This window comes from Gracilinanus agilis, chromosome 1 (assembly GCF_016433145.1).
Source record: "Gracilinanus agilis isolate LMUSP501 chromosome 1, AgileGrace, whole genome shotgun sequence".
Taxonomy (NCBI): Eukaryota; Metazoa; Chordata; class Mammalia; order Didelphimorphia; family Didelphidae; genus Gracilinanus; species Gracilinanus agilis.
The window spans coordinates 405,623,746-405,646,431 of NC_058130.1; the positions used below are offsets into that span (position 1 = coordinate 405,623,746).

A 22,686-nucleotide genomic window follows, 5' to 3' on the forward strand; every position below is an offset into this window, starting at 1 on the left:
GTATTAAGAGGCATGCTACTAGTCTGTGAAATGTTTAGTTATTTTGGTTTTAGCATGATTCCAAATATGTTGCTGACCAGCAGCTTCACAAAAGTTCCTAGTGGGTAGGACACTCAGAAAGGGGAACCAGGGACTGAGAGAAAAGTGAGTTAAGAGTTAAAGCTTTAAGGGAAGGAGAGCATGAGGGGTAGAATAAAGACATCGTCAAAGAAATTTCCGACATGAAATAGTCAGACTTCAGTGGTCAAGAGCTCTGATGGTAAAGAGCTTAACCCTTAGCCAACATATTGGTGTTTTTATTGGGGATAAAACAGTATAGAGGAAGGGAAAATGATAATTAGACAAATGGTCTTATAAATTAACATTATGAAGTAATCATCAGGAGATACAAACTGTCCGATCTTAAGACTATAGATATTGCTAACTCTCAGATCCAGAGTTCATATGGCCTAAGGCAGTTGTGTTCCCAAACTTTTTTGGCCTACTTCTCCCTTTCCAGAAAAAATATTACTTAGCCCCCTGGAAATTATTATTTTTTAAATTTTAATAGTAATTAATTGGAAAGATAAATGCCCCTGTGGCCATCACCACTCCCCTGGATTGCTGAAGCACCCACCAGGGGGTGGTAGCGCCCACTTTGGGAATCACTGGCCTAAGGCATCTAAGTTTGTTTGATATAGATGTTAATTGATTGTGGTTGGCAAAACAAGGACACTGTGATAACTGGCCAGTCTTCTGGGAGTGTAGCCTTAGGGAAGGGCTAGGAATTTGACTAGGTTAAGGTTCAATTTAACTTAAGGTTATAGAAACTAATCATAAAAGTCAGCTTTTTGAGCACCCCTAAAATAATATCAAGATTAATATATGCCTGGACTCCTACACAAAATGTCTTACCAAATGGAAGAATTTGTATAGATAATTTTTGATTTTGCTTATTGTAATTAAATTCATGTTGCCTTTTATAAGGATGGTAGGTAAACTTGGCAAAATCTTGTTGTATATTTCCTTCCTAAAACATGACTTTTACTTAACATATTTATTTCTCTTACAACTGTGTTCCTATTTGTTTCTGAAATATACTTTCTATTTTATATTACCCTTTAGCTAGGAAAAATGAGGCTGACAATTCCATGTCGTGCTGTGACATGCACACATCTACAATGTTTTGATGCTGCTCTTTACCTGCAAATGAATGAAAAGAAGCCTACCTGGATTTGTCCTGTTTGTGACAAAAAGGCTGCCTATGAAAGTCTAATACTAGATGGGTAAGTTTAGTTGTTTCCTTTATTTTAATGACACTTCCTCTTGTACACAATATACTGATTGACTAAGGCAGAAAAAGTCTAGTGAAAAAGAGCCTTCTCTAATGTGTGTAATCCACGGATATAATTTAAGAAATTTTTTTTTCATTTTTTCATTTTCTTTTCATTTTTTTATGTCAAATAAACTTTAATTTATTTCTTTTAATAATTTGGAACGAGTAAGGTATGCAGTTTTGTTTCTCTGTACTTGAACCATGTTGCTGCCCCTAGAAGGTTGAATTTTATCAGTTCTCTTAAATAAAGAAGTATTGAAATGGCAATTGAGGAATTGAGAGTGACTGTTGACAAATAAAATATCAGAAATGCTATATATACTTCTTGGGACACAGAGCATATCCAACCAAATATTCTCTCTTGAAACTTAGTGTCAAGTTGTTTGGGAAGTCATAAATACCTTTTGAAACACTTTTCTTTGAAGAATAGATATGTCTCCAAAAACATTTTAGTTTCTCTTAGCACCTGATAAGAATTTTGTCATGCATTCATTTATCTAAACCTATTTCTATCTTCAGCCTGTACATATTTTGGGGCAGTGACGAAAATAAAATTTTTGTGCTAAATATTAGTACATATACTTTTTTCCTGAACTTAACTTTTTTTTTTCAGGTTATAGGAGGTACAGTGTATTATTTTGTGGGTTTATTAACTATCTATATTCATTCTTTCTATACTTTTTTTTGGTGTAAATTTAGATCATATCACTTTTTGTTCTTCCCAGGATAAATTAATCTGAACAGTAACAATGAGAGTCAGATTCAGTGACCTGAGTGAGAATTTCTAGCGTGCATCAATGTCTTCTTTCTCTAACTGAATTTTTCTGGTTAGGTTCTTTTAATTATCTTTCTAGATAGTTAAATATTGATATTGATATCCTGATTTGATTTGTTGACCAAGTGAGCAAGGGATTTGACAGTTGAGAACAACATAGAATTGAACTAGTTAACTATGGGGTCAAGATTGGGAAGTAAGGAATCAAGATAGGGATTGGTGTTCAATCCTGAGGGATGGAGGCAATGAAGGTAACAATACCGATAAAGAAGGGTTTTAGGAAGAATGAAGTATAGAGGAGATGGTTTGATAGTAACCTAGCATTGGAAGAAGGAATTTCAGGATTTTTATGCAAATAGAATACTTGTGATTAATGATGAAAATAACAATGTCATTAACACGGTGATGGCAAATATATGGCATGCGTCAGCACTGACATGTATAGCCATTTTCGATGACATGCAGTCACATACAGAGAAGTATGGGGCCGCATGTCGAGGATGAAACATTTGCTGTAGTGTGGTGTAGACACTCTGTGCTATAGATGACAATTCTACCTATATTAATTTACCTACTTTGGTTTATTAAATAGTTATACATTTTTGTTATTTAGACTAAATATCACGAAATTATGGTTTTTTTCTCGAAGTGACACACCACCCGAGTTATGCTCAGTTTTTTGGCGAATTTTGACACACCGAACTCAAAAGGTTGCCCATCACTGCATTAACCGTATGTGAATGTGAGGTTGTATGCCATTTGAAGTTGATGAATTGAGGAACTGGGAAGAATAAAATGATCAAATAGACATTAGCATTTGTGCTGAAGTAGCCCACTGATAATTCTAGGAGTTGGAGTGGAGGGAGAGTGTCAATCAGGTGCTAAACTCCTTGCATTCTGGCTTCCAATCTCATCATTCAACTGATTATTACCAATGATCTCTTTAAAAATATTTTTTTATTTCTCTCTTTTGTTGTGACATAAATTTCTACTGTATCCTATACTGTTCTTCCAGTGAGCCATTCTATGTAATACAAAATATTTTTTTAAGGTAAAAAAGGGATAAAGAAAAAACAAATCAGCAAGACCCAATTAATAACTTCAAAAAAAAAATCTGAAGATGATATGTTGTGTATGTATTTTTTGATACCAGTTTCTTATTTGAGAGATTTGATAAAATTTTTTTCTGTTCACATATTTTCTTAGATAAATTAGTTTTATTACTTTCATGAAATCAAAATTATCAGTTTTTTCTTTTATAATTGCCCCCATCTCTTTTCTTTGTTAAGAATTCCTGCCCATAGCTGTGAAAAGTATATGATGTTTTTCTTAGTTGTTTTTTTTTTTTTTTATGATTGAGCTTTAATTTTCAGGTCACACACATTTTAAGTTTTATTATAGAACGTAATGTAAGATGTTGGTCTCAATCTTATTTCTGTCAGACTACTTTCTGGTTTTCCTAACATTTCTTATCAGTTTGGGATTCTGAAGTAATGTTTTCAGATTTATGAGACACTAGGTTGCTGAATTCCACTATTTCTTATTCTCTTTGTCTGGCTTGTTCTGTTGATCTACTATTTTTTAACTAATACCAAATGCTTTTGATAACTGTATTTTATCATATTGTTTGAAGTCTGAAAGTTCATTCCCATTATTTTTCTAAAATATTCTAGATCTTTACTTTTTCCCAGATGAATTGTTTTTACTTTCATCTGTTATCTTGGGAATATGGCAGACATTCATGGAGACTGCTTATTTTGTCTTGTTTTAGATTTTGAGAAATCAACTATATATTTTTACTTATCATTAAACTCTTTTGTATTTAAAGGATGAGTATTTAGGAGCAGATTGCCATTTTTATAGGGTAAAGAACCTCTATTCTTTTAGTAACTGATAGACTAGAAGGGGAAACTATCTTGAGATGTAATGTGCTCAGTCATAACATTCCTAAGGATTTCCTCTTTTCTTGGGGAACAGTTTCTTTTGGTCCAAGGGAAGATAGATGATTTATTCCAATTCTGCAATTGGGAGGCTGACTGAAGTGGTTGCTTCCTGTTGCCATGTGCTGTTAGCAGTTTCAAGTCTTTTCCCCTGTTATTGCATTTACTGGTACAGAAAATCAAGATTCACTTAGTTACCATCAAGTATATTGATGGGGACTGCTATGATGCTTGGACCCTTAACTATCAGTGCATCCAGTTGGCTTCTTGGAGAATGGTTTTGGAGGTCTCCTTACCACAGAACATACTACATTTGTGTTGCACCAAACAGCATATAAAAACAATATCTCCACCCTCCATTACTTTTTTCACACCTAGACATTAGATCTCTCTCCAGTTATGCCATATTTGGGATAAGCCCAGTAGCTATTTTTCACCCATATTACACTCTTAGATACATCATCTTGGAATGGTGCAGTGTAATTGATACTATATATGAGTTCCCTTAGATCCTTATCTGCCTTCATTTATAATGGAAAAAAAAACTACCTTTGGGGAAAGAAAATCCACACACATATGTATGTGTCCATATTCAGAAACTCAATAGTCCTTCATTACCTTCTGTAATGCAGGTTTTAGCATTGCCACATTTTGGCTTAGGCAATCCTGTCAGTTGCCCTGGATGGATTGTTGATGCTGGCATGTGCCATGTGCCAGGTGCCAACTGGCAGTTAAACTGAGAGTATAAAAGTCCCTGGAAACCCAAGCCTGGGTTCTGTTTTCCCCTGACTTCACCCTGATCACTCTCTTACCCCTGACCTTCCCTGGGACCCCGGGTTGAGGGAGGAGACCATGGGTAAGAAATTAGGATAGCTTAGATTTTAGGACCAATCTTCACACCAGCTTAACAATATCTATTATCAACATCAATTACATTAGCCCCTAGATCTGATCAGTTTCTTGACCAGAGACAGCTTAGCCCTCAGATTGCCAAGACCTTAGGACCGTTGCCAGCTTCAGCCAGCCAAACCATACCAACAGTTTAGCAAAAACCAAACCCTCTTACCTTTGCTTTGTTCCTTCCCCAGTTGTCAATAAATCCCATAGCCTTCAACCAGAGAATCCTGTGGTTATTTCTTACCACCAAAGGCTAAGGAGGACAACTACAAGGAGAGAATTCTGAACTGTTAAGGTTGAACTAAACACCATTACTGTGGGCAGGAAGCTCTAACATTCACCTGCTGGTCTGCCGTTATCCAGTTGGAGGCAGTCTCCTCAGCAGGGAGGGGCCAGCTGCCTGACATCTTAAAGGAGCCTAGCAACTATCAGTGAGGTTCACTGGGCACTCAACCTTTGGGTTTGGATTTGAACTTAAAGCAAGTTCATTCCCAGCTGAGTTTGCTCATTCTTTCACGACAACCAACTCCAACCTCCAGCTGGGTTTGTACCTGCTCAAGGCCCCTAGTGATCCTTCACCTCACTTCTCTGTTGATTCTTCTCCTTTAACACTCATGTCTCAGGTTTAGACTGCCTTTCTTTCCATACTCTTTTCTTTTTTCCATTCTTCACCCCCTCCCCTATTCCTCTCCAAGAAAAAATTCTTAGGAACTGTTACTCTTTACTTGATGTACTTCAGAGCAAGAAGTTTGTTCTTCAGACTCTCTTCTAGGAAGGAGGCCACTTTGTATGTAGCCACTATACCACATACTTTTTTAGTCCCAGAGAAAGAAAACAGACATTATTTTTGCACAATCTGGACATCTCAGAAAAAGTTCCCACTCTCCTCAATTTGTTGCATTTGAAACCTTTGTCATTTTTGGCTGTTGGTTAAATGCTCTGTGTCTTATAAAAAAGAAAAGATTCTGTGCTGTTACTTTTCTCTCACTCATATGTTGTCAGGTCTGATTAATAATAATTAGCAGGTGTTTGTCCATCATGTAAATGCCTGAAATGTAAGCAGCATCTTTAACTAGGGGATAGTATCAGGAAAGTTCCAACCCCCCCTCCCCCCCCTCCAATCCAACTCTTGATATTCCTCTTGTTCTAGTAATTGGTCATTTTGTCATTTTCCTAGGCTCAGATGATCCAAGTGTGAAATATCAGTAATTAGTTGATTCCTTACCTTCCCCCAAAACACCCACACTGTTGGTTGTGGGCATGGGTCCCTCCTCACCCCCTCTCTCCCCCTCCCCCCCCCCCCCATTTGGCAAATTCTAAGTACACAAATAATCATTCTTTCTCTTTGGTGATTTCTTCATAAATAGGCAGGCAAACAAGCTTTTCTTAAGTGCATGTTATGTGTTAAGGACTTCCCTAAATTCTGGGGATACAAATAAAAACAAAAAAGGGCAGTCCCTGCCTTTAAGAAATAGAAGCATGTAAATGGCAGGGAGCAGAGAATGTAAAGGGGACTCTGTAATAAAGATACTGGCTTAACTAGAGTTATGAACTCTTTTTTGCCTCTTCTGTAGTTCCTTTTATAATTGGGTTTCTTCATTTTTTTGCACTTGCCAGGGCTTTGAGTTTTCAATATAATTAAGCATCAATTTTTCATATTAAGCCAATTTTATTTAAGTTCTCAGTAATGAAATCATAAATGAATAGACTTCTAGTTTTTTTTTTTTCTTAATGGGTATCAAAAATTACTGGAAAATTTTGTGGCTCTTCTCTCCCCCTTTGTGGATGCATGTCTTGAGTTTGTTTTTTTTTTTTTAAATTAATCTCAGAGCAATTTAAGGGGGACCATATTTAGAGTCATCATTTTAAGAGTCTTAATGCCAATTAAGTAGAAGAATTTGCTAACATTGCAATATTTTTCTGTTTGTATAGAAAGTCATCTGTTAACATTTCTGGTAAATGGTATTTTATATTGGTGACATATTCACTACATAGCCCTCTTTGTCTTTTCTTACTATATTCTTAGACAATCATGCATTGTATATTGTATTTTGTATTTTATATTTGTATTTAGGTCTTCTTTTTACCTATTTATTCATCAGACATTTCTAAATGCCTGCAGTATGCTAAGCACTGTGTTTGGTGTTGGGGAGAGACAAAGAAAATTGACTTGGTCCGTGCCCTTATGGAGCCGATTTATGTCCAACCGAGGTACTTGGCTCAATTGGATACTTTTCATTGGGGGTACATAACTAGGGGCACATTTCCTAATCACAGGTGACTGCAAATTTATAGAGTACAAAATAATTTGAAATGTTTAGGCCATATCAGAAAAAAAAGTAGCAGTAAAGTGGTTAAAAGTGTCAGTAAATCTGTAATGACTGTTATTAGACTGATGCTAATTTTAGAGTTCTATAGAGAAAGTAAATGTGAATTATATAACAGATTTTATATTCTTTTGCTGTATCTCATAGGATAGATCATTCAAAGCTATAAGGAATGTTAGTGGTATCTAGTCTTATTTCTTCATTTTATGGATAAGGAACAAGAAAACAGGTCCTAAAAAAAGGATAATCAGTCACAAGAGCCAGGATTCAGACTTCTATTCTAGGAACTTCAGATGCAATAAATGTTCTTCCCATCTCATCCTTCTACCAGTTGGTTGTTACATTCTTTTGTGTTTCTGAGGGAAATATATTATCTGGTCTTATTAAATTTGAGGATGCTATAGTGATCATTTTTATTAGCTAATTTATACTTTTCTCTCTGCCATGAAATCAAACACTATCATTTTGATTTTAGGACAATTTCTTAAGGGCTAAATTTCCATACCCATACATTATTAAAGGCTTTGTTCTTTTGAAATATATAGTTAAGAAATAATGATTTTTAAAATAATAGCTATTTCCTGAAATAAGTTGTCTTGCTTTTTTGTGATTTTTATTGGTTATATTATTTGTTAAAACAGGGTTGAATATATATCTCACTTTTATATTGATTGAGCACTCTTTCCTTATTGTGACATTGTACTAATCTAGTTCATATCTCGGTTTGAAAAGTTGCTTTGAGAAGCCATGTTAGTAAATGATGGTTAGAAAAATAACTTGTGCTCACTTTGGCAGTATGTATTAAAAATAGAATGATGTAGAAAAGATGAGCATGGCCCCTGTGCAAGGCTAACACGAAAATTCGTGAAGCATTCTGTAAAAGAAAATAACTATCTTCATATATTTTTTCGGTTTTTATTTGTTGACTTGAGGCAGATGATATTTCTAGGAAATGGTATTATAAGTTTAAGAGACTATGGTATTGTTTTTTTCTCCATTTTTCTGTATAACTAAATAAATTGATTAACCTTTCTTTGCTACCTGTTTGACTTAAGAAAACAGGAAGTACTTTGAAAATAAAGGCTCTGGAAAATGCCACTCATTATCATGGTTCTAGTCAACTACATAACTTTTCACCTTCTTTATTATCTCAGTGGTGAACAAAAAATTGGATTATACTTAAGTTTTTTTTTTAATTAAATATTTTTTTCTTTATAGGCTCTTCATGGAAATTCTCAATGAGTGTTCTGATGTGGATGAGATTAAATTTCAAGAAGATGGTTCTTGGTGCCCAATGAGACCGAAGAAAGAAGCCCTTAAAGTTTCAAGCCCGCAGTGTACAAAAATAGAAAGTATGTGTAGATACCTAATAAGAAAATTTAGAGATTTGCTCTGCAGTTTTATCTTTGGCTCTTGGATCTCAGTTTGGATATCTATTTGGCTTTTAGCCAGTTTTCATTTTCATAAATCAGAATTATGATACATTACATTTAAAGAAATACACATACACATAGGGTTCTGGATTTAGAGATTGGCATGGATTTTAAGGGTTATCTAACTGATCCTTCGTAATCATCTTAGTTACTTTTGCTTGTTGTAAAAATGAAAAAAGTAAATAAAGGCATTTCTTACGGATGTCTTTATTTTATCCCAGTCTCGTCCAAGGAAAATAACCAATTATCCCTAAGGAACAATGTCTCTTCTGAATACATTTTTAAAAAATATATAATTGGGTTTTTTTTGTTAGTTTTATTTTTCTTAATTGTATTATCAAAGAGTTATTTGTTTTTAAGTGGTCCTCATTATGACTAAGTTTAATTATGAAACTTGATGCCCTAAATTGTGGTGCTATATTCTTACTATTTTAATTAATGGAAAAGAAAAAGATAGTTTAGATTAGTGATGGAGAACCTATAGCACACATGCCAAAGCAAAGAGGGCACACATAGCCTCTCTGTGGGCACGTCACCTCTTCTCCCCCCCCCCCCCCCCAAAGCTGTTCCCTTACCCCTCTCCATTGTGCCTGACAACATTTTTTCACATCCCCTACCCCTCAACCCAGCAGCCAAATGGGAGTACACAGAGAGGAAGGTGGGTGGCTCACAGGTGGCTGAGCTGGAGGGGAGCAGAGAGCTTGGATGACTCCCCTCCTCTCTATACTCATTGAGGGCATTCCTCACTACTTCACCCACCTCTCCTCCCAGCATCCAGTGGGAGTGCTTCCTCCTTCCCTTGTGTGGGGTAAAGGGGCATGGAGCACAGCACATGGTCTCTGGACTGGGGCAGAACATGGATTATGGTCTCTAAAAGGTTTGCCATCACTGGTTTATATTATTTGAAATCCACCAATATTCCTAGAATTTCAATTTAAGTAATACTCTAGGTCCTATCTCTAGTAAGTAGCAAAAATTGATTAAATTTAATTCTCTTCCTTTACATTTTCCTTACCAAATTTTGATGCTAATATTAAGTCAATAGGATAATATTCATCACCCCATTTGTAAGCAATCGTATTGAGTAAGATAGATGGGAAAAAAGAATTATACTAGTATAATTAATCCTTATTAATGGATAATTATCATAAAGAACAATCAAATTTCTATGATCTTCTTCATAGCCTTTTATTAGGATTAAATAAGATTTGGATTTAGTAAGCTTTGGACAGAGTAAAGAGAATGCTTGATCACATTGCCTTAAGCCCAGCTTGCAATCTTGGAGAAAGGTTCCTAGCAGAGAATTTTGAGGCCTGCAGGGAATCTTAAGGAGAAGAGAAGGCTGTTGGTTTTCCAACTGACACTCCCTCCTGGCTGTGTATCTGACTTGAAGAAAGCTGAAACTGGACTCTGGGAAACCTGGAAAAACCTGAGTGGCAGGTTGGAGAAAGGAAGAGTTTGGAGAGTTGGGAATAGCTGGTGAAAAAGACCAACAGAAAGGAAGAAATTAAAGAGACTATTTTTTCCCTGTGGCTGTAGAGCGGCTAGGCTCAGAAACCTGACTTGGTTTTGAGGCCTACCAGGCCAAGGAACCTTAGTAGGCCCAGAAGAAGTAACAGTTGAGGAATGAGCTGAAAATTCCAAGAGACAGTAACTTAAGACTTATAAAAGGATATTAACAAATTAGCATAGATTTATTTAGTATAGATTTTTGGGGTTTAGTCATAGATTTAAGGAGTTCAGAGAAGGCTTGGGACTCTGGGCAGAAGTAACCTCGTGAGAGGTCCTCATTTGGGAGTGGGATCTTATCCCTTTTACCTATCCTTAAACCTTTTAAATCTTATTAGAGGTTTTGTTTTACTTCAGTCTCCATAGAGTGTTACTGTTGGCCATTTTTTTGCAGCTGGCAGTTTAACAGCAGCAAGAACGAAATCATAAAAAAGATACAATATATCACTAACTTTTCTAACACAATACTCCCAACACTTTAAAAATAATATTGGTAGTGCTTCTTATTTTTATAGTTGAGACAAAAATTTTTTTTAATACAAACATAGCACAATCGAACCATTAGTATAGTAAATTATTGATGGTTTTTCCTAGTAGTGTTCAAAGAATTTTACATTCCTGCGGCTACTTTTGGGTAAAATGTTTATTTATCAGCAGATTACTATGTCTCACATAATAATTAAATTTAAGATTATAGACTGGTTTGTACAGTTCCCATACTAAGCTAAGCAACCTGTCTTTTATGGCTAGGACCTATGTATTGTATTAACACCTTTATTTTTCTCTTCATTTCTATCTAGGTTCTAGTGTCCTCTCTAAACCCTGTTCAGTGACTGTGGCCAGTGAAACAAGCAAGAAGAAAGTAGATGTTATTGACTTAACAGTTGAGAGCTCTTCTGATGATGAAGAAGAGCCTCCTGCTAAAAGGAAATGCATATTTATGGCGGAGACACAAAGCAGCCCAACCAAAGGGTTTGTTCATTTAAACTTTATTACTCTTCTATAACTCTTCCAAGTGAGCTTGAAATTTGTAAGCACTCTAATGGACTAAAGTTCATAATTTGGTGTTTGATGTCTTTTATTTCCTGAAGGATATTTTAATATGCCTTTGTCTGGATGTAGGGTGTTCAGAGCAATTTTGCTGCACATGCTGTGAAGTGTATAATTAGAATTTTATTCCTCCAAACTCACTTTCCCTGCTTCCCATCTTCATTCTCATGTTGAGTCCTTACGTTTTGGAAATAAAGTTGTGAGTGTAGCTTCTCTCTCTCTCCCCCTTCTTCCCCCCCCCCCCCCCCCTTCTCTTCTCCCCTCTCTCCCAATTGAGGAATTGAGGCTGTGGAAGTGGGCTTTGAGACAGGCAGGTGAACTTTCTCATGTGGCTTTATTTTTGTTAGATAATTAAGTTTTCATACTTCAATTTCCTTTTTATTCCTTTTACTTCAAGTGATTATTAATAAACTTTATAAAATTAATACTTGGAGTTATTGATATTGATTTAAATCTTACAGAAGTTACTTTTGAGGAAGAAGACCTACTAAGAGAACCTCATGTCATGGAAAGTGGGATTGGGGGGGGGAGTCCCTTTTTTATGCCATAGTGTATAAGAATTATATTTTTTCTCCTTAGACTAATTTGACAGCTCAGAAATCAGGTTTATTATTATTTTTTTAAGTGAGCTACTTTCTCCCAGAGAAAATAAAGAAAGCTATTTGATTAAGAGAGGTACATGAATCTTCCTGCCATTTCAGATCATAGCCCTTCTGTATAGCCCTTTAGTAGAAGATCTTCATCTGTGGTGGCCAAAAAAAATAAAACAATACCTATTGGCTAACTCATCTGTTGATCTTCTGAAAACTTTGCTGGTTTGGTTCTTGGATGACAAGTAACACACAGTCTGCTTCTTGTCCTGTATTCAAAAGCTTTTCTAGCTTAGTCCATACTGACAAACTTTTAATAGCTAGAATACCCTCTATTCTACCGTGAGTCATTAAAATAAAAAAATTAATGGGGGATAGAGAAAGAAGATAGCTGGTTTCCTTTACTGCATTCCTGATAAAAACCATCACTTAACCCACTTCAAAGTAAAGAGTTTTTAAAATAATAACATCCACCAAGATTCTCTTTGGACACTGAACTTGATATGCCCCTGGAAATCCTACAGTTCTTTAAATCAGCTTAGAAAACAGGCTTAAAAATCTGAGTGTTTTAGTCTCTTAGGATCATTTCTACATTTTACTTTTCAGTCAGGGTGTGGAAACCAGAATATTTTAAACTGCCTTCTGTGCTACTCAAATACTTGTCATTATAATTGTCAGAATTGTTATATCACAGAAGTGGGTCAAACATTTGATTTTTAAAATTTATTCAACATAAGAATAAGTTTAAAAAAATTTAAAAATCCTGAGTAAATGTTGCCTTTTTGAGGAAGAGAATTGGCACTTCATGAATGTTTTTCTGAAGGTTGCTGAAGGTTTTTGCCTTGCTCATTCCTCTTGTTTTCATGTGTTGTATAAATTTTATAAGAAAACAAGATTAATGATATGATTTTTGAAGGATAAATGGAGAAATAGAGAAGAGAGGAATAAGGATATTGTCTGAATATGAGCTGAAAAATACATTGAAAAGCTTTTTTGAAAGCTTACTTACCAACTTGCTTAGAATGCATATTGGTACATTTTCTTTACTTTCCATCTGTCTTAGAATCAATACTGTGTCTTGGCTCTAAGACATGTAAAGGTGTTAAATTAGAAGTTTTGACAAAAGTAGAGAGTAGCATTTAGTAATTTAATAATTTAGTTTAATTAAAATAGAGATAGTAAAAGAATATAGTAAAATGAATATAATAAATGAGAGAAATATAGGAAAGAGGGAGAAAAAGAAAATTTTCTAATGTCTATTCTAGTTATCCTGTAACTACCTATAATTACTACCTAAAACTTCCTATATCTACTTATAAATACAACCACCCCACAAAGTTCCAACCCAGTCAGTATTTAATCCAACTCCAATTAGATCTGTCAACGAAGACCAGCCATCTTCCAAAAAGTTTAAGAAAGGAAAAAAACCTAATAGCCCAAACCCCAAAACCAGTGATTCCCAAAATGGGTGCTACTGCTCCCTGGTGGGTGGTGATGGCCACACTTTTTTTGTATTACATTCTATTCTGAGTTCAATAAATAGTTTCATAATTTCCAGGGGGCTCTAAGTAATATTTTTTCTGGAAAGGGGGAGGTAGGCCAAAAAAGTTTGGGAACCACTGCCCCAAACCAAAAAGCCTTCTAAAGGCTAAAGCCAAAAAGCCCTCTCAGTAGCTCAGGCCCGCCTTTATATTCTAGCGGCTAAATGCCAACCACCAACCCAAGACACTCCTAGCAGCAAACTTCCTTGCAACTATCAGCCCTAACTGTCACCAACTGACAGACCCACAACTAATGATGGCCCCTTTTATCCTCCTTTTCTACCTTACTTCCTGTCTCTATGATTTCTATTTCCTATCATGTGGGCTGGTTAATCTCTACACATCTCTATGGTAAGAGGACCTGTAGGTCCCCTGTTAAATTAAAAAAAAAAAAAAGGGAATAAAGAATTCCTTTTTATAGACAGAAGAGTTGTAAGGGATAGGCAATAGGGGTGTGCCCAAGGGTCATACAGCTAGGAAGTGTCTCAGGCTAGATTTGAATGCAGGACCTCCCATCTCTGAATCTCAATCCACTGAGCCATCTAGCTGCCTCCAAACTGGTAGACTTTTTGATGATGAAGAGAATTACTAAATACTTAAGCATCTCGTTTTGGGAGAAAGACAACTTTTTTTTTTTTTTTAATATCAGGAAAAATTCATGTTGTGCTTATCTATTAGACTTCTGTAAGGAGAAATCTATTAGTCTTCTAAAGGGGAGTGTGTAATCATTAGTAGAAAAGAACCATTGGATGCAATATATTTAATCCTCTTAATAAACCTTTGACACGTTTTCTCATTAAAAACAATAAAAAAAGTCAACATCATAGAATTGTAATGACTGTTGTGTCACTAGCATAAAGATAGGATAAAATATAAAGGATAGATTTTACTTCTAGGTGGAGAATAATGAGGAACTAGTGTTGGTCTGGAAGAAGAAATGCACTATGAAATTTCCCAAATTTGTAGTTTGTATTAATGTACTGACTACATTATTCCCCTGGTGTCTACAACATTTCTAAGTGTGGTAATCCTGCTGAAAAAAGAAATGGAATTGGTTTGGAATTACTTATTCTTGATAAATCTATTCTAATCTATAGTGATTGTAGAATATACTTTTTATAATGTTACAGAAGTTTACCAAGAATCAAGCCTCATGACAAGTTTAGCTTTTTTCCCATTTTGAAAGTTGAGATGATAATGCCGATCCGCAGATCTCCTAATAGGAAATTAACCAAGCTTTCTCACTGATTGCTTGGGGTTCTCTCAAGAGTCAAGAGTACTGAGGTGGGCTCAGCCCTTGAAACCACTCCCTTCTTTTTTTCCCTCCCCCAGACTATGCTTTTAGTAATTCATTTTTGGTATTTGCCGAGAGAAGAGCTTGTTTCTTTCCAAAATGGAAAGAATGTTGTGGTGCAATTCAATAGCATGAACATTGTTTCAGACTGGGAGTAGATAAAAATTGGCACGTAATCTTTGTTGTGAGTTAGCAAAGCTGTCTCTTGAGGATGAGAAGCCTCTTTTCTAGCAGTGGCAAAAATCATAGCTAGGAAGAATTCTGGCTTCACAATGAATCAGGCTAAGGAAAACAGTTATCTGAGGAATAGATGAATAGAGGCTGTTGTTAAGGATATTTCAAAGGAAACTAATTATTGATTGTTTTTCAATTACATGTAGAAAGTTCTTGACAGTTTTTTGACATCTTGTGATTCATATCATCTCCTACCCCCTTCCACACTGATAATTTATATAGATTATATCAGTACTTTCATATAATACCATTTTCATATTTCCCATGTTGTGATTCAAGACACATTTCACATATACAATTATAAACTCATAAAGGAAATAAAGTGAAGGATGGCATTCTTTGATTTGCAGTCAGGTTCTAACAGGATAGAACTAATTATCAAAAAAATTCCTGTCTTTACATAAAATCCTAAGATAAGGTGTATCTTAGTGATTCAGAAGCTTCTAGAAGGTGCTGTGAGGTAAGGGTATCAAATTCAAATAGCCAGATCTGGGGACTTGGAGACCTGCTATAGGACATTGAGAGTGGTGTTTTTTTTTTAAACCCAGAGATGTTTTATTTTCCCAATTACATGTAATAATAATTTTCAACATACATTTTCCAAAACTATTAAGCTACAAAACATATTCTACCATCATCCTCCAGATGGTAGGCAATTTGATCTGGGTCATACATGCATTGTTATGCCAAACATACTTTCCATGTTGGTCATTATTGTATGAACACACTCATACAAATCCTTAAAATAAAACTGTAAATTAGTGGATGTGAAAGATAGTATGCTTTGATCTGCATCCATCCAACTCCAATAGGTCGCTTTCTGGAGATAGTGTAATGCAGGATTTATGCAAGATCTCTTGTATTTGCAAAATTACCCTAGGCAATCCTGTCAGTTAGGAGAATGGAACTCTGGCCCAGCAGGTGCCAGTCCCAGGAACTGACAGTTTAAGCTGGGACTATAAAAACCCCTGCAGAACCAACCTGGGAGTTCTGATTTCTTTGACCTCACCCATACACCCAACTACCCCTACTTCTCCTTGGGGACGCTGGGAGGGGGAAGGAGGTTTGGGTTGTGGAAAGTGGACAGGATTTATATTAGAGTAGCCTAGCAACAGGGACACCCCTAAACCAATTCATCAACTATATCTGTCTAGCTGGTGGACCAAACAACATCAGGGCAGTGTTAAACTATCTCTGGCTGAGGGTTGGTTCCCTCAGCCTGGCCTTACCTTCTAGGTCCATAGCCAACACTTGCTGGTCGCCCCTAGCAACAGTCTCTCAAGAGCCCTAAACCCTCTTGCCTCAGTTTTCCCTTCTGTGTTAAAATAAACCCTTAGCCTGAAACTGTGAACTTCTGTAGTTTATCATAACATCATCCTGGGCTAAGGGGCTGAGGAGAGAGGAGAATAGCAACCACTTGACTCCAAAGGAAGTACTGGGCAAGCCTCCATTTTACTCAGGAAGTGTGTGAGCTTCACTTCCTGTTGAGTTCTGCTTTCACTCCAGCAGGGAGGGGCTCCTCACTCTCCACCTTAAAGGAGCCTATAGGTAGCAGGGAAACTGACTGGGCATCACAGCCCAGGCTACACATCCCTGACAGTCTCAAATCACCCACTACTGAAGTTACTGGCTCTCAGGCCCAGGTGACACACTTGTACCACCAGCTCCCCTGTTATCAGCCACTTTATCTACTTATTACAATAGATAACATACCCCATCATAAGTCTTTCAGGATTGTCCCAGAATTGCTGCATTGCTGAGAGTAGCTAAGTTTTCAGTTAATCATTACTGAGAGTAGCTAAGTTTTCAGTTAATCATTATACAGTATTACTGTTAATTGTTATAATGGGAAAAACCAGGGAAGGTCCCTTAAATATTAGTTGTGGGCTCACTGGGGTGGATAGAAGACAGGAAGGGAGAATGGGTGAGACTTTACAAGTCAGGGAACCAGGTTTAGTTACAAGCGAAAGAAGATTGACTAAAATGACCTGAAATAAGCCTGACCAACTGTCACTCAGCCCCACCCAGCCTGGAATGAATACAGATTAATACATACACACAATGAGGACCTAAAATTACTAAAAACACACAGGGAATCAGTTTAATTATAATAAGAGGGGATTGGAAAGGAGGCTAACCACCCAGGACTGGCGTCAAAAAGGGTAAGATCCCTAGTCAACCTGGCTTCTGCCAGGCTTTGACAGCTTGGCTAAGGACCTGGGGAAGAGGGCTTGAACTTGGGATCTCACAACTCTTCCAGGGATGTTACAGGATGCCAGGAACCAACTCCTCCAGAAATGATGTAGCCAGGTAGGGATTGAAGTCTGCAAGCTGCCCACCAGATCACAGGCCGCTTCCCTACTCTTGCAGGATTAATTGTCCTCTGCTTTCAATCTTCACCACACTCCAAGATCCCAGGGAATCAGGGTGCAACTCCACTACCTCTGAGGTCTCCCAGGGTCAGTTACAGCTTGTCCCAACCACCATGGAGTCTTTCTCAGAGAGAGAGCAAGCTACTTCCTGCTTCCCCATTCCATGTGGAATTCTCCAGCCCTTCCTGCTAAGTCTCCTACATAATAACTAAATAATAATCTTCCTCATAACACTGTGTACAATGTTCTCCCAGTTCGTGTTATTTTGCTCTTCATCAGTTCCTGCACATCTTTCCAGCTTTTTCAGAAATCATCTTGCTTATCATTTCTTATAGCACAATAGTATTCTATCAACAACATGTACCACAATTTGTTCAGCCATTCCCCAATTGATGGATATCTATACCCTCAGTTTCCAATTCTTTGTCATCACAAAAAGAGCTGTAATAAATGTTTTTACAAGAAGGTCCTTTCCCCTTTTTTGTAGTATCTTTGGTGTACAGACTCAGTACTGATAGAATAGAATCAAAGGGTATGGCCTCCTTGGGCATAGTTCCAAATTATGGAGTGATGATTTTCTAAAGATAAGCTGAACATAGTTTGCTGAACTATATTGGTATTTTGCCTCTTTTATTATGACTTAGCTCTGATATTATTTTCATAGTTTTTGTTTGTGTTGGAATTTAATAGAGAAGCTATAAAACAGAAAATAATTTTAAAGATAAATCAAAGCATCATTAGCCAGTGTTGCATTGGAGCAAGGGGCCTACTGAAAGCTGGAGTTTTCCTTAAGCCACCCGATTTGGGGGAGCAACAATTCCCAAAGTGCAAAGTTTTACTATATCAGGGCCAAAGTAAATCCTACTTCCACCTTGAATTCTTAAGTAAGTTCTTCAGTAGGGCTTATAAAGGTGATGGGAATGAAGAAAACCTCTTCTTTTCTTCCTTCTCCCTCTCCCCCTTCCTCTCTGGTTTCTCTCCTCTACCCTCCTCCCTTCATCTCCTCCTTTCCTTTCCTTCCTCTCACCTCCTCTCCTTCAGGAGGCACTATTATTGTTGATATTCTCTTCCCTCATACAAATCACTAGAGTATAGTTTGTATTTTCCCAATGCCAGAAATTTAACCTCTCTTACTAAAAAGTATGCTAATAAGCACTAATATTTTTAATTTTTCGTAGACCCTTCAAATTTAATCTTAATCAAGATATTATATAAAGCAGTGCAGACATTTCATTTTGTTTCCTTGTTAGGCTGAAACAGAGCCTTCTTGTGCCTTCTCCAGCAATATCTTCCCACTTGAAATAGATTGTCAGAAACCTACTACTTTTGGACAATACCACGATATCATGTTCCATGATCTCATTGGAATATGTCTTTTCACTGAATGAATTAAAATATAGCCTGGTCCTTTTCCCATGAAAGTATAGCACCCTCTGGTGGAAGTGTTTTAGCAGTCTTCTTGCCATTATCAAGAGAATCAAATTGTGCAGGAAGGCTATAAGGACTTTTACTTATTCACAGATTTACAGAAACTCAAAAATCAAAAGGAATGTTAAGAGGCCATGTAAGGTCGTCCACATAGGACTAAGACATCTCCAGCATTGGCTCTGCTGAAGATCACCAAGTGATGGAGAACATTCTGAGGCAACTCAGTTTATCATCTCACAACCAACATATGACATGAATAATTAGTGTCCAGTAGCAAACTGGCAACCAACTTTTGATTGCTTCCTTTTAGAAGCAATGCAATTTTAGTGTGAAAATTCATGTCAAGTTAATATACCATGGAGCATATAGGTCACATACTTTGTCCTCCTAAGTCTGTTATATACCTTGGTATAGTTCTTGCAGAAACTCTGATGTAAACAAAGATTTTTTTCTTTTATTGTTTGTAGCTTCGTCACCTCATTCTGACCTTAGAATATATTGTAGAATATATAAAAGATATGCAATTAGAGCTGGAAAAGACATTAGAGATCATTTGGTCCCACCTTCTCATTTGACAGATGATGAAACTGAGGCCTAGAGGTAAAGCGATTTGTCCACTAGCATACAATAGTAGCAAAGCGTTCCCATTAGCCTGGGATTTTTGAGTTCCCTCCCACTACTCTGCTGTCCATATGACATTGCTGCCTTGTCACCAGAAAAATTAGGCTGGGTAGGGTTGTTCTCAAGGAACTTGTGCCCCCGAGACTGAGACATTTATTTTCATCCATACTAAAGCATGCCACTTTTTGGTAGTGTAGCCGGAGCCCAAAACATTATTTAACTCTTGTTAAATTCGTTGTGTATTGTATATATGTCTACAAAACTCAATATTAAATGTAGGTGTAAGTCTTCACTGTATATTCTATAGAAGAGATCATTCAGTTCAGCTATTGCCATCTGTACATGTAGAGGAGGGCCAGTCTGAGGGAGGAAGACTGCTTGTTGCTTAAATAAAAGCCAAGATGTTTAAACTGAAGTGTTTAATGAAAGAAAAACTCCTTGAACCTATGAAGAACTAAAGGTAAAGGAAGGGAAATGAAGATAAGACAACTTTTCTCATACCTCTTAATTCCCAGAGATTTTTGTTAAAAACTACATAACAGAGTATCTCAATTTAATAGGCTATCAAGAATGATTTTTATAACAAAAAGAAAACCACAATTCTTAAGGCATTAAAATTTATCTAAATTTCAATGTATTCCTAAAGATTGGCATTAAAATACCTCAAGGAAGAAGAAAATGAGCCTTAAATAAAAGTGTACTTAACTCCTGTGTCCACTCCCTGTTGCTTTTTCTTACCTTGTTCAATTTGACTTCATCATAGTGCCTGCTTCTCAGCAGCTAATCAAGTGGCATCCAAAATCTATAAATCTCTTCATTCCTAAGTAAATAAGGTTACATTTTGGAGGGCAGCCTTTGCTCTCATTCCCTCTAAAGGTTTGCCCATTGCTACTTGGATTTTGCTCTTAACCTCAAGTAAATTCTACTGCATTTGCTCTCCTATGGTTCTCTTTACCCAGTAGAAGTTAAGTTCCTTGACTATTTTTTCTTTTATCTTTATATCCTCAGTGCCTATCACAGATCCTTGCATGTGGTAGTTGTTTAATAGGATCTAGTTAAATGAATTAATTTAAATATCTTTCTGATCTTTAAGCCTTCAGAAAGGTGTACTGGCATTATTTCTGCTGCTAACACAAATAGAGCTGCATTTTTTAAAGAATTTCATTTTAAAGTAGGCTACCTACACTGACTTGTGGCCATTTTGCTGAGATGATTGACATCTTAAGGGAGCAAAAATTTCCAAACCATTTTCTTTCTAGGTTCTAAATGAATTTAAAGTCCAAAAATAAGTTCATAGTATCAGTGACATAAGTTAAATCAGCCTACATAACCAGTTTGTTTGTAAAGTTCTTTGAACAAGAAAAGTACTCTTAAGTTTTTTGTTTTCATACCTTCTTTATTTAATAATGAACAAAAGTCAGGATAATCAAAGTGGTGCTAGAGAAAGAACTCAGGACAAGACACTTGTTAGGGGTCCAGCTTTGTTTCTAACTTAGCTGTGTGATTTCGTTCAAACCACTTATATGTTCATGACCTCAGTATCTTTTTCTAGAAAATGAATGATTTTGACTAGATGATCTTTATGATGCCTTGTTCCAAGATTTAGTAATTCTAATAACAGTTGGTTGACATCATTTTGTATTCCTTTGATGCTTTTGTCTCTAGCAGTGTTAATTGTTGGCAAGATTATTGCCATCAGCTTTGTAATCAAAAAACAATTGTGAAGTTTTAAGAATGTATTCAAAAATACCATACATGAACCTCCAGTGAATTGTAATGGCTCAAAGGGAGAATATGTTTAATTTAGACAACAAATGGAAAAGAGTTATCAAGAATTGAAAGAAGTGACAAAGTCTGTTAAACTTGAGTATTTTGGACTGTGACTCATGCATAAATAACAGCAATCTTTTATCTGTTGGATTTGTATTTTTAATAGCCAAAATAGTTCATTTGAAAAGTAAAAATTGTCCAGATGACTAGGTGACATATGGAGATCTTGTACCAGCCTTGTCACACATGAACTTTAAACACTAGCCTGGCATGGAAGCTACTATGATGGTCTTGCTCAGCATTCTTTAGTCAGGCCATTTCCCACATGGGTTTAGGTTTATCAACTCCTGAGGCAAACCTAGATCTCTTTTCTCTGTGATAGGATCTTCAGAGCTGCTATTTAACCACTTTGGTCAGAATTGAGAAAATTTTCTGACTGGACTTCAAAGAAGGCTATCACATCTATGTACTCTTTTGTGTTAGTCTGGGTAAATTCAACCTGAATAGCCTCTTTTGTGAGTTCTAAATTTCCTTCTACACACACACACACACACACACACACACACACACACACACACACACANCACACACACACACACACACACACACACACACACACACACACACACACACACACACACCCCCCGATAAAAGCATATATCTAATATATGTATGTATGCATTTATATGTTTATATTATTGGATGATAATGTCTCCAGCACTGTACTTTGTTTTAATGCCAACTTGCTCTTATGTCACAGCTGCTGTTGAGAAACAAGATACATTCATGTTATAATGAAGACTTATGAAAGATGAGATTAGAGTGCAGTACAATGTTGTGAGTAGCCACTATATAGTTGTGTTCCAACTGAGAATGACCAGTGGTATATAGCTCTTCTCTCCTATAAATAGCTAGATTACTTGTAATTTTTCATACTGTTTGAAACAGGGTTCTCATGTACCAGCCATCTACTGTCCGGGTGCCCAGTGTGACTACAGATGCTGCTCTGCCACCTTCATTAACAGATTATTCAGTACCATTCCACCACACGCCAATATCAAGTATTTCCTCAGATTTGCCAGGTATGTACTTTGTAAGAATTTCCTCTCTTACTTTAAAGTGTATTTTGCAAGAAACTTCATTTTGAAGTAATTATAGATATTGTTTTAAATTTGAATCTTACATTTCTTTGATAGATCTGTGTTTAGCTTTTAGGTAATACAGTGGATAGAATGCTGGGCCTGGAATCAGGAAAACTCAAGTTCAAATCCAGCCAAGATACTTATTAATTGTGTAACCCATGGCAGGTCATTTAACCTCTTGCCTCTGTTTCCTCAATTATAAAATAGATCTAATAATGTCATCTATTTTCTGGAATTTTGTAAAGATTAAATTAAGATAAAATTTGACTTCTTCGCAAATACCCATCCCCTTTCCCCCTAAATGACATCTAGCTAATTTATAGGGAATAAAATATTCAAGGTTTGTAGAGGACATAAACAGCTTATACTCTGATCCTGTGGAGGAAGGCCAGTGATGAATGGTGGGAACTAGATTTGAAGTAAAATAACCTTAGTTCCCTTTCAGCTT

At 36.4% G+C, this 22,686-nt stretch overlaps 1 protein-coding gene and 1 non-coding gene across 4 annotated transcripts in view; both read left to right on the forward strand.

Annotated features, from left to right (window-relative positions):
• The window catches only part of PIAS2 (protein inhibitor of activated STAT 2), a 93,077-nt gene that overhangs the window by 63,732 nt on the left and 6,659 nt on the right, over positions 1-22,686 (forward strand). For all 3 annotated transcript variants that reach the window (XM_044664890.1, XM_044664872.1, XM_044664880.1), the window contains exons 9-12: positions 1,105-1,265; positions 8,473-8,606; positions 10,997-11,168; positions 22,045-22,178. In XM_044664890.1, coding sequence (XP_044520825.1) covers positions 1,105-1,265; positions 8,473-8,606; positions 10,997-11,168; positions 22,045-22,178 — 601 coding nt within the window. The remainder of the gene's footprint in view (positions 1-1,104; positions 1,266-8,472; positions 8,607-10,996; positions 11,169-22,044; positions 22,179-22,686) is intronic.
• On the forward strand, positions 8,036-8,138 carry LOC123232755. Its single transcript, XR_006505266.1, has one exon. It is a non-coding gene; the product is annotated as a U6 spliceosomal RNA (small nuclear RNA).